Source organism: Hirundo rustica, chromosome 4 (assembly GCF_015227805.2).
Source record: "Hirundo rustica isolate bHirRus1 chromosome 4, bHirRus1.pri.v3, whole genome shotgun sequence".
Taxonomy (NCBI): domain Eukaryota; kingdom Metazoa; phylum Chordata; class Aves; order Passeriformes; family Hirundinidae; genus Hirundo; species Hirundo rustica.
Window position 1 is genome coordinate 47812867 of NC_053453.1, and position 12138 is coordinate 47825004.

Here is a 12138-nt window from a genome sequence, read left to right on the forward strand (position 1 = left end):
ACTACTGCGAGCAGTGGAGGCCCTGGTGGGCGGGCCCATGTTCGGGCCCGCCTCCTGACGCCGTCGGGCCCGCACCACCCCTCAGAGCTCGCTCCTCCCTCAGGGCCGGGCTGGGGATGTGATTTGGAATGACCGCTGCGTCGTTCCCTTTGCCCCCGGAATGCCGCTGTCGGTTGCAGTTCAGTCTTGCAGCTGGACTTCCAGCTCACTCTTGCATGTAGACAAGACGGTCCCTACTCTAGCTATACCGACGTTTTTATCCAAATACACGAGTGCCGGGACGCCCTCTAAAGTTAATTTCTCTTTAAACACACTTGGGTATGTGCTGGCCACTATAAATCCGATCACATTCAGTTCAGTGTCATTGAACAGATCAGAAAAGTAACACGGAAATGATCTTGAAAGACGCAGATATGGTGTTGGGTGTGAGGAGAGAAATCTCAAGTGAGTATCTGAGGCAGGAGCACAGCAGAACTGAGGCAAACACAAAGAGGAGGGGGAAGAAGGCAGATTTCACATTACTTTTATTCTTTCAACTTACTTTGTAGATGAAAAGCATAAATGAGCTGTTCCTGCTGAAATTCAAATCTTAATTATGTTAATATTTATTTGTATAATTCAATAGCTTTCACAGCTTCCAAAATTACTATTACACAAAATTACTACTGTACACAGTTGTACATAGGAGATCTTTTGTGCTGTTGTCTTTTTAGATGTGGTAGGGGAGCTACTGCTAATTTAAGCATCAACATATTTTTACATTTTGCAAAGCAATTTGTCAGTAATATTGCAGGAAGAAAGATAAATGTAACTCTGAAATCTATGGCCACAGAGTTTCAGTTTAACTCCACCGCTTTGTGAGTTCCTCCAAACTTGCCCAAGAGCTGACTTTATGTAATGCCAAAAAAAACCCCACCAAGTTTTAATTAGAGGCAATAGTAAACCTAAACACAAGGATTTCTCTTTAAATATATTTATCTAAATTTCTGTATTTCACAAACTACCTTCTGTGGCTGAAACACCATATGGATTATTCATGTACTTCTTGGTACTTACTCCTACTGGAGGCATAATGTGACATAAGAGTTGTCAGGATTAAAACTTACTTTCTTTGAGGCTATAAATTAAGACAATACAATACTTGTTCAACATACAGGAGACTGCAATAAACAGGAAGGAATGAAGAGGGCATGTACATCTTGGATAGTAAGATTTTCCAAAAGCACTACTCTTAAACTACATTTTAACGTCACCTTGTTGTTGAAGCTGAAGCTCTCTTATCTGATTCAAAAATCACAACTAGAATTAAGCTAAACAAGATATTTGCCTAGATCCTTATTTTACACAGATGTAGCCCTCTGCACAGATTTGAGATCGAACCTGGCATGATCTTGCCTAGACCTGCAATGTTTCTGACAGAGTTTGGGTGGGCGGTGGTATGCACTTATCTTGGGAGAGCTCGCAATAGGTATGGGTGTGGGGAGTTTGTGAGTGCGAAGTGACTATCCTCCCGTGGCCTGGGCTGGTCCTCAGGCAGCACGAAAGTGAATTTCTGCAGAAGAGTGGTAAAGAAGAGAAAGAGCTCCATCCTGGCCAGCTGTTCTCCCAGACAGGCACGGCGACCTGCAATAGAGGGAATAGACAGTGTCTAATCGATGCTAGAATTGCTGCAGGGCGAGCAGATCACCCTCCAGCTGTGCTTCTGACTTGCAGCTGGATCCAACCCTCAGATTTACCGGCTGAGAAGGGCAGGAAGGCCTCTGGTTTCACAAATTGCCCTTTTGCATCCAGGAAGTGTTCAGGGTAAAACTGGTTTGGTTTCTCCCAGACTGTCTTATCCTTCAGCACAGAAGATAAGTTGGTGATGATTGTTGTCCCCTGCATTCCATCACAAAAGGAAACAACTTAAGTGAGAACAGCAGCATTATTTTGGCACAACGGAACAGTGCTGGTCCCCCTTTAGTCCATGTCTTCCATCTAATAGCACCCATTTCCACTTCTGCATCTCATTTGATGCAGAAGTAAAGCAGGGTCCTTTTCCAGTGGCATATGGTGCCTACACTACACTCTGAAGCATCTAAACTTTTGCAATTTGTATCCTTACAAAAGCTGTTGCATGCAAATGCCAGTTTCATGGTTACACAGTGGAAACAGCCTCTGCTTCTCAGATCCTCCTAGACTTGTTTTATAGCTGCAGAGAAAAAGCTTACTGATAGACTTCAAAGACCAGCTTTCACAGGGAAAAACCTGTGTTCTCTGGGTTGACATGGAAAATTGCAAACTTTCCTGTTTCACATGTCAAGGTTCTAAACCAGAGGAGATACCACATGGCTACAAAAAATACAAAAATATCTCAGGCTTGAATTCTGCCACTGCTGCCAGGGCAACTTCTTGTCACAGCAGAACTGGTCTGAATGCCAATGGCATTTGAGTAGCTTCAGAGGTTAGAATTTAACTGCTACCATCTCAGGAAAGTCAGTAAGTTGACTGCCTCCCGAGAGCATGTTAGACTTCTTCTGACAGGCAATGAATATCATGGCTCATCAAGAGGAAAGGAAACCTTTGCACACAGTTGCCACTGCAGTTGTGTTCCCATACAACAAGCGTAAGCCTAGAACGCAGATGTGACCATCTGCTTGAATTTAGCATTTCAAAATGTCCTATTTTAGTACTTAACAGTGACTGTAATTGGGGCTGGATGTCCAATGCTGCAGGGTTGGATGGGATCATCCGCACCCCATGCCTGGCATCTGCACAAGGAGAGGCTGCTTTATTGTTTCTTTATTCCACGGTCACCTTGGGAATAAAGAAGCCTTGCAACTCAGTATCCCGGTACGTCAAGTGAGGTAGCCCAATAGGAAGGATATCCCCGTAGCGTTGCACTTCATGGATCACAGCATTAGTGTAAGGCAAGCTTGCTTGGTCCTTCATGGTGGGGGGTCTCTCTCTGCCAATCACTTTATCAATCTCTGCCTGGACCTTACCTGAAAGCAGAACAGATAAAGAATTAGAGGACCCTTAGATAACCAGAAGCTGTTGGTACAAGCTGAAGGAAGACTGGCTGCATGAGACTGTAGGCAGTGTGTGAGAACAGGGCAAGCAGCTAGAGACAGAAACAGAAACCAGATGGGAAGGCATTTTTCAGTTGACTGGTGACTCTGTATAACTGTTCTTTGCTTATAGAATGTTTAATAAAGGCCTTACTACTCAACATGCTACCTTACCTCTCCTCTATGCAGCTTGAATGGTACCTGGGCAAACAGCATTAGAGAATTTAAACCAATCAGCACCTATTCCAAATACCGGAAGAGGGTACACTGACCACTGCAAGTCCGCAGGTGAAGCTCTCAAAAGGAAGGCAAGAGCAAACTTGCCCTTCGAACTCCAGTCTTTTTATCACAGATACCCCCCTGCCAGAACAGCTGTTTGAGAAGTGTTTCTCCTATGTTTCTGCTAGACCAACAATCATCAAAGCCATTCCTCATTGCAAAATCCATGGATTACCATTCCTTATTGCAAAATCCTTGCGGAAAAATGAGTCTTGAAGGGAAGAGGCTACACTTCTGTAAGTAAGTTTCTGACTTACTTTGTATTTCTGGGTGGAGAAGCATATACAGCAATGCCCACCGGAGAGTGGTGGAGGTGGTCTCAGAACCAGCTACAAACAAGTCTGTGGCCACCAGACGAAGGTTGCTATAGTGGAAACCATTCTCTTCAGCTGCCTTACCCTGTGGAGAGCAAAAAAGTGGGTGATTGGAGCTGGGCTGTTTGCTGGGTGAAAAGACCACTGTCCAGAGAAATGCTGAGAGGCACTAGATCCCTTTTTTATCATATGTTCCTGTTTTTTGTTGGGAAGGTAGAGCGCAGCACAGGCAACAGTCTGAGCATGACTGATGAACTTTGTAACCTTGTTACCTCCTGTATTTGAAAGTTCTCAAACACCTCTAATATACTAATATAGAAGAATGCTACCCCTCCCTTCAGGACAGAAGTTAACTGCATTCAGCTCAAACAAACAGCAGGCCCATGCCCCTCACTGTAACATCTTCCCCCAGAGGAGGTAGAACACAGCTATTCAGGTTTGATCAGATGATAAAAGCCACAGAGTAAGGAGGAGGCTACATTGATGTGGCAAATGCAAAATTAGCATTATTTTAAGGGGGTTATCTCTAGCTATGCATTACAGATTTTTGCTGCTCCTGCCCTAGTACTTTCTTACAACTGGAAAAAAAAAAAAAAAAAAGTATCAGGGTTATCAGGTTAAAGGATTATTGCTGCCTATTAAGTCTGCAACACTACTTTCAGCAAAACTGGTCTCTCATCCAAATGCTAATTGAGCTCGAATTTGTTAGCATGTGAGATATGACAAGCTCTTTGCTTGAGTTCATCTGCTTGTCTTTTCTAATCCTCTTTACACTTCCCTCTCCTAGAGATTAGCTTCTGTTAAATTATTCTGTATATGTAGATGCTGTTGTGATATGGATAGCAATTAATAATGCATTTAAAGGCTCTACTCAGACAAGGGAGTTTGGGACTGACTTCATCAAAGTTACCTCGGGAGAGGGATTTATCAGACTGGCTTAACAGCTGATGTTAGTGAACAGAAGAGAGATATGAGAGGAGACAGCATGGTCAGGCTCACATCAACCCCCAGACTGTATTGCTCAGTGCAGAGTAACATGGGTCACATTGCTCTTCGTGTGAGCTGTGGGGGGCAACACATGGGCTGGAGGTGCCCAACACCCACAGCATGGCAGGGTTTGTTATGCAAAGCAGCAGTCCAGCCTGAGTTGGACTTGGATGGTGGAAGTGATTTGCAAGCAGAACTTGCTAATATTGCTTATCTGGCACTTGAAATTTAGTGAATCCATGTGCAGAAACATATGGCAGATGGACGGGCTGACCCAAATATCTTTGATTTTATACTGACTTTGTACCTGACTAGATTCAAGGAAAGACTCCTTTTAACTTCAGTGAAGTTCAGATTTAGGCCTTCCTCTAATATCTAGCAAACTAGTTCTTAGCAAGCAATTAAAAAATATATATCGGAGACACTAGTTTCAAATCATAACATGGTTTAAAGGCAGGCTACGGATGGGGCAATGACACCAAAAAGTCAGTGTTCCTCCAGTTTTGTGACTGATTTTGAGGCATCAGTCATTGAGGCACTAATGTTACACAGACTCTTGCAGGCTGACTTATTCCTTGGTGCAAACTTCGGACAATTAGTGAATTTTCAATCTTTGCCTTTTAAAAGGCTTCAAATTTTTGTAGGCTGGAAAGAAGGAAGTTCCTAGATTCTAAAGGAAATGTGAAGGCAGAAAATGGAAACAACAACAACATCAGCAGATAATATGGTGTCTTAAGATAGTAAAAGAGGTTGTGGCATGAAGTAATACCTTTCTTCTCAAGATACAATGTGGAATAAAAAAGCAGGAAATTAGTTAGTAAGAGGTCTTATGCAGCTCTATGAGGAAAGTCAGCTTCACAAGCTTGAACAGGCTAAGAAACTACTCCTGACCCCAGAGGGTCTGCTAGTGTCACCCTACCTTCTCCATTTCCTTTAAAAACACATCTGTGAGATCTCGGGTGTACGCAGGGTCCCAGCTCTTCACATGCTTATCTAAGACCCCATCTATGAAGTCAACTAACTCCTTTTGTGCTCGAAAGACTTTCTGCGGCACTCCAGGGACGCGCACCAAAATGGGAACCACGTTAAGAAGCTGGGGTGTGAGAACCAGAGAGAGCAAAAGAGAAAGAGAGAGAAGATATTACATGATGCAAAAAAAGAAAAATTATGAAAATACAATTCTCTCAAGCAATAGAGGGCAGCTTCTTACAGCTTGTGGTTTACCTGAGGCAGGAATCCAGTTTCTTCATTAAAGGAATTTTGAAATAACTGTGACAGCTTCTTGAATGTCTCATCACCGTAGTCAAAACGGTCTCCAAAGACAATGCTGCAGATTATGTTGCAGACAGCATTATTTAAAAGAACATGTGTATCAAAAGGTTTACCTGAAAACGGAAATGGAGACCAAGCCATGAAGCTCAGCAACACCAAACTGCTGGATCTGATCTGTCAACAATGAGAATACACAAATGCCACCTTGATGACACCAGGAGAAAAAGTCCCCAAACCACTCAAAGCATCACACTAGGAAATGAAGATCATCTCATTCTTACTAATATTTGGCTGATCTATGTTTAAAGAAGAAAACTCCCAAGAAAAACTGAGTTGCAAGGTTGTTCTGTGACTCTGTTCTGTGTCTGGATGACAGGCTGTGAACTCTCAGCTGCACTTTTATTGCATGATAATATCAATATGTTTCATTAAAATTCATAAAATTAGAGTTACTGAGCTCTGGGAATAACTATTTTACCTCTCTATTTCTAATTTCCTATTTGTTTACTGTTTCAAATGGATTAGTGTTACAGTAGCCCAACTGTGGAAAGCAGAAGTGGCTCCAAGGAGTGCATAGACTAGAAACACTGCATTTGCATGGGAAGAGAGCACTGCATGCAAACAGGAGTAGCTGTAGTATTACTTATCTCTGCATCACTGTATTGCTTTTTTCTGTGATTTCCCCATCCTTGTGGATGTCACAAACCTTCTTGAGACTTGATTGCAGAACAAAGAAATCCAGCTTCCTCTACCACTCGCTCCTCCAGGGATTTCTTTCCCATCCCAAAATTCCTCAGTGTAGAGAGTGTGAATCTCCTTAGCTCCTTCCAGGCGTGCCCATATCTTGCTATAATAAGCCCTGGAATTGTGGATGAGCAAGAAATGTCAGATGTGTGACTTGTACATCAAGCGAATTTTGTTAGAGAACAGCAATTGTGAGTCTGGAGGTACAGGTCTGTGTGGATAGATGAAACAGTCTGACCTTATGGAGCTTGTTCAGACAGCAATTCTGAAATGGATCACTGCACCTTCTAATGGCTGGTAGAGGTGCAAGGGGGAATTCAATGGGAGCAACAAGGGCTGCTAAGGATAAAGCAATCACCCCTCCAAACCATTCAGCATTGTTCCCATAGCTTGTGTGAACCGGCTAGCAGCTTGTACCACCACATAGGAGCTGAGGATGTGATGTGGGCAGGATGCAGGAAAATACTCTGTCTTGAATGAAAGTAATATATTTTTTATTCAACGACTTACATGTAACATTTTGCATAAGCATTTAGTCTTACATAAGCACCATAAGCACTAATTTGTGTTGGGAGCTGGCAGAAAAGTTGCACCACTTATAGTGTCCTTACACAGCTGAAGAAGTGTGTGCTTGCTGGAGCCATACTACAACCTCTTAAGGGAGTCCCCATTTAATCAAATGCAAGTTTGTTGCCACCAAAGGGTGCCAGACATACAAGGAGGTTGACCAGGGGGACATGTGAAGGTGCATCGTACTGAGAAAATCTTGCCTCTACCCAATCCTTCTCATGCTAGTGCCATCAAGGAATGTCCATTTTCATGGGACGTACCTTCAGAATTCTTCCCATAGCCCATATGTTCATATATTGGAAAGTCCGGTCGGTCAGCAAAGTCCTCCGATTTGTGGACCAGAGCTTCCTTCACTGTTTTGTACCCATTAAGCACTACCAGATTGGTCCAGCAGTTCTGGAGACTGAAGATGTTTCCAAACCTCTTCTGAAGCTGCCAAGATAAAAAAACATGTCCCTGAAAATGTGCTGAGTGTAACATCAGAAATATCACCATATCCTTAGGGCCTTTACTATTTAGTGAACTTTGAGGTACTTTTATTCAGAGATCTTCAGCTGATCTTTGACCTTTACCATTGCAGTGCAACAGCTCCAAACAGTGACAAGCAGCAGCTGTAGCAGGGATCAATGCCCTGTAAGTGGAAAAATTTCAAATACGCCTATCCTGGCCAAACTGTTGTCATGAACATTGTGCAAGTACTTTTAATTTTGTCAATAACCTTTCTGGGGATTTTTAAAGACTGCATGCTCAATCATGAATTATTTTCTAATCTTTCTATTTATTTTGATCTGAAAGACTAAGCAAGTTTTGAGTTAGTCTACTTCTGTTGAAGGAAATATTGATAATAAGGTGATATGTAATTTTTATTTAAATATGCATTTGTACCTAAAGATCTACCAGAACCAGGTTTCCAGAAACATGCCTGGGAAAGGCAATTCCACACTGGAGTTTCAGGTCAACTTTCTCCCTAAAAGGAGTGTACACGTCTAGTATGACTGGTAACTGGCACTCACCCTACATCTGCTGAGATCTCTAAGCCTCATAAAGCTGAATCGGGGTGGCTGCACACGTAATCCTGTCAGCCTTTAATGGGCCATAGACTCCAGGGAAGGCAGGTCAAAGCTCCCCTGATAGTCAGAACACTGAGCAAAGCTCAGAAGCATGTTGTTTAAAGACAGTGCAATAGTAGCAACACCCTATCGTTTTCTTTTACTTTTTTTTTTTTCTTAAAAGCTAAGATTTTTGATTTCTGCACTGTAGCATTGCAAGGAATTAAAGTACTTAATACTATATTTATAGTGGGGTTGAAAAGGGAATTAGCACTTCACTGGCACTAGAAATATGTCATTAAAAAAGATTACTGGTCAAGACTGTGGTTAGCATGACCCTGATGTGATATGATTTGAAAATAGTAAGCTTTTGGACTATATGCAAGTAAATAATACAAATGCTGCATTTCATTTCTCCACTTGACAGGTTTTGGACAGGCAGCTGAACAGCACTGTCCTAGAAAAGAGGCCTTTAGAGTTTGCACGTTGAAGCACAAAACATTTGTGGTTTATCTGCTGCAAGCTGTGAAAGCCATGCTTTCCCTTGAGAAAAGGTAAGCCCTGACTTCTCAACAGGAAGCTGCAGAGATTTTGGCCATTACTGCTGGGGCTAGTCCCACAGGCAGGTCTGTTTAACTGAAACTGTCACATGCCTGCAGACATGCTTCAGCAACTCGAAGGGAAGCCTGCCATTCCTGCAGCCATATTCCCAGCCCACAGACACTTGTCTTCCCTTGTTTGTATAACCTCTGCTCCTTTGCCTCAAAGTCCGCCCACACGTTAGGCTGCATCCAGCTCCACAGCAGCACCTACTGGGGGCACAGCAGTGGTCTCCCACTGAGCTCATACAGCGACGGGAAGAGAGAGGTTGGGAAGTGTCGGTGTGTGATTATCTCTTTATCTGTGCGGGCCAGGTCAGTGTCCTTAGGCAGTGACTTGCTTCATCCTGGACTTTGGAGAGAACATTGCCCTTCAGCTTTGTGCAAGAGTAGTGATACTGAAGTTGGCAAAAAATAAACTTTCTAACATAATTTGAAATATTAGAAAGCAGGCGTTCTTTATTGTAGCACTGGTCTCCTCTAATAAGAATGAGTGTCATGAAACTTTACAGAACGGTATTTATTCCATCATGGTGATACATATTCATTGTAGTGCGCTTCCCAGCTACTACATAAACATCACTTTTCCTAGGACTTACCTGCATGCATCTGCTTTCTAGTGGAAGTCCTGTTATGGTCCTAGAGGGTTGTCTAAAGGTGTCTCTGGGAGCCCTACTCACTGAGTGCTTCACTATTACAGGTGACCTTTCCTTGAACCTTTTCTTTGGACATGTGCAGTTGTTTCTTGTTACATAACATGCCAAAATGCCCACTATATTCCTCATTATCTGTTTATCCACTGTTTCCAGCTATGTTTATCATCCTGTGTGCATACTTTTACATTATTTTATCTTTTTTGCTAGTTAGTCTTAAAGCTGTATCTAGCAACTTCAGGGGAAATGAAAATTCCTATTCTCTGTGTTAATGTATCTGTAGCTGCTGCCAGGGTGTGACCCACCCCTCCTGGGCCCACGGTGGATTGTATATGGAGTGTTTTGTTCAGGGGCTGCCACTCACCTGGTTGAAGGAGTGGTGGGGACGGTGGAAGTCGATGGAGAACATGGTCCCGACGAATGGCAGCGAGGCAGGGCCAGGCGGGTAGTGGCTCCACTTCCTTCTGCGCTTCATAAAGTCAAGTAGTAAAGTAAACACTGTAAGAAAAACTGCCAGTATAGAGATGTTGCTCCAGATGGATGACAGCTGGGACCCCAGCCACAGGAGCAATGCCATTTTGTAGCCTGTCTACTCCTTGATCTTCCTTCCTTTGACCCAAGACTGTTGATGCCTCCTTTTGCCTTTTATCTTCTCCTCTCTCTCACTTTCTTGCCCTGACAGCTGCCCTTTCTCCTTGCTTCCTCCTCTTCCCCACACTGCCTTTTTCTGCTGTTCCTCTCTCCCTGCACTTGCCGGTTTTTGAATGTGAAACTTGGCTCAAACTATAAGCTCCTCCTCTTCTCAATTCAGCCTTAGGGGCGTAGTGACGAGGTTCATCCCTCCTCCTCCTCCGCCAGAGCTCAGAGGCATCTGTTGCTGCTGAAAGTGGTGGCTGGTGTTAACAATGCCCTCAGTGGGGTGGGGCTGGGTGAGCCATGGGTGTTTGGATGCCTTCTCTCACAGACAAGAAGTTCACAAGCAACCAGTCTTGCTGCATTCGCATGGGGTGATTTGGAAAAAGTTTGTTTAAATGTGTGTTACCTTGTTAGTACGGGCAAGTCAAGGAAGAAGCAGCTCCTAAACACAAGATCATACAGGTTTCTGTTTGCAGGCTAAGGATAGGTTCCGTTGGAACTTGACAAAGCTCAGGTTAGATCAAACATTTCCTTACAGAAAGCACTTACTACAGAAATTACCTTAAAACAGTCACTTGAGATTTAAAAATAATTTATGCTTCTAGGATTAAAAATTTTTATCAAACTCCAAATGTCAGTCAGCACAATGACCTCAGCTTTTGTAGAACACAGCTCAGCTACAAGGAAGAAGTCACATGTATTACAGGGTGCCTCAAATATCCAGCCTCTGGGGCAGCAGTAATGCCAACACCATTATGGAGTCAAAGTATTTCCTAAAGCAGCACAGCTGTGTACTCCTGGCATCTCTGCCATCGGAGATCAAAAAATCTTGCTCTTAGGACAGTCAGCTCTGGATTAAAAAAAGCAGTAAACCCATCAAAGCTTGATCTGTGATCTCAACATGATCAGAGGAAAAACTGCTAATGGAACAGTTGCTGCAACAGTGATAGAGAGCTCAAACTGCAAGGCAATGCACCGGCACAATGCTGAGCTGGTAGTGCTGGTGTGCAGCCAGGGCCTCAAACGCCCTTTTCCCTGGGAGGGGAGGTACCTCCATGCTCATTATTTGTGTGCCAACTTTTTCTTGCTGGAGATAAACAGCAGGATCCTGTTTTGAAAGCATCATGACTCAGGGTTCAGGGCTTGTCTCAAGTAGATTTAAACAAACATGTGGAATGGGAAACAACTGGGGGAATTACCAGCTCCCACACAATTGTAGAATTGTGATTTCTTTTGAGTTACAAAGACATGCTGGGGTCGTTCACACATCTGGAGATCTGCCACAATGGGCAGCGTCTTCAGCAAGAAAAGGCTGGAAACAGAGAGGAGTGGTTGTGTTCTGTGAAGAGGAATGCCCAGAACTTGGCCATAGGAGAGGTGACGGGCCATCTGAGTGCCTGTGGACAAGGAGGCAAAGCGCTATGGGCAGTGTTGTGCCAGGCACTCGCTACAGACTTCTTGGGAAAGGAAAGAAAATCAGTAAAGCCATTCCATACAATCACAGGCCTTAAGGCTAACTCTCAGTGTGCTTTAACCGAAGGGCTGCATGGTCAGGCACAATCTGGGTGCTTTCTTGAGTGTGCTCAAGACTGCTTCATGACACAGGTGATTGTTAAGACAAGTGGAGGAGATGCTGTGCTGGGTTTGCAGTTCACAAAATAGGAAGAATTGGTTGAGGATATGATGGCCAAAGATAAGTTTTCCTGCACCATAAAACTGTGAAATACTAAATCCTGCAAGAAATCAGCAGTACAAACAGCATTACTGCCCTTACCTGCAGGGGAGCAGGTTTCATTTCATTCAGGCATCTCCTTGGCAGGATCCCAAAGGGAGCTGCTCTGGAGAGTGAAGGGGCCCAGAAGAGCTGGTTGTTTTTCGAGGGCAACCTCCTCATAGCATGAGATCAGTGTGTCTCATTTATTTCCTGGACACTGTAAAGCCTTCAACACAATTTTCTACAGTACCCTTTTGGCTAAATCAATTAT

At 43.5% G+C, this 12138-nt stretch overlaps 1 protein-coding gene across 2 annotated transcripts; it reads right to left on the reverse strand.

Moving 5' to 3' along the window:
* Window positions 1–270: 270 nt before the first annotated feature.
* LOC120752195 (cytochrome P450 2D14) lies at window positions 271–10371 on the reverse strand. 2 transcript variants are annotated; one of them, XM_040062930.1, is made up of 9 exons: window positions 9882–10371; window positions 7477–7648; window positions 6609–6761; window positions 5855–6015; window positions 5550–5723; window positions 3587–3728; window positions 2797–2984; window positions 1737–1878; window positions 273–1623 (listed from the first exon to the last, which is right to left on the reverse strand). In XM_040062930.1, exons 1-9 carry the CDS (start codon window positions 10092–10094, stop codon window positions 1445–1447), a joined length of 1524 nt encoding a protein of 507 aa, XP_039918864.1. In that variant the 5' UTR covers window positions 10095–10371; the 3' UTR covers window positions 273–1444. The 2 variants fall into 2 exon arrangements, with proteins under 2 accessions (XP_039918865.1, XP_039918864.1); XM_040062931.2 differs by lacking the exon at window positions 5550–5723 and having other exon boundaries at window positions 271–1623.
* Between the last annotated feature and the right edge of the window lie 1767 nt (window positions 10372–12138).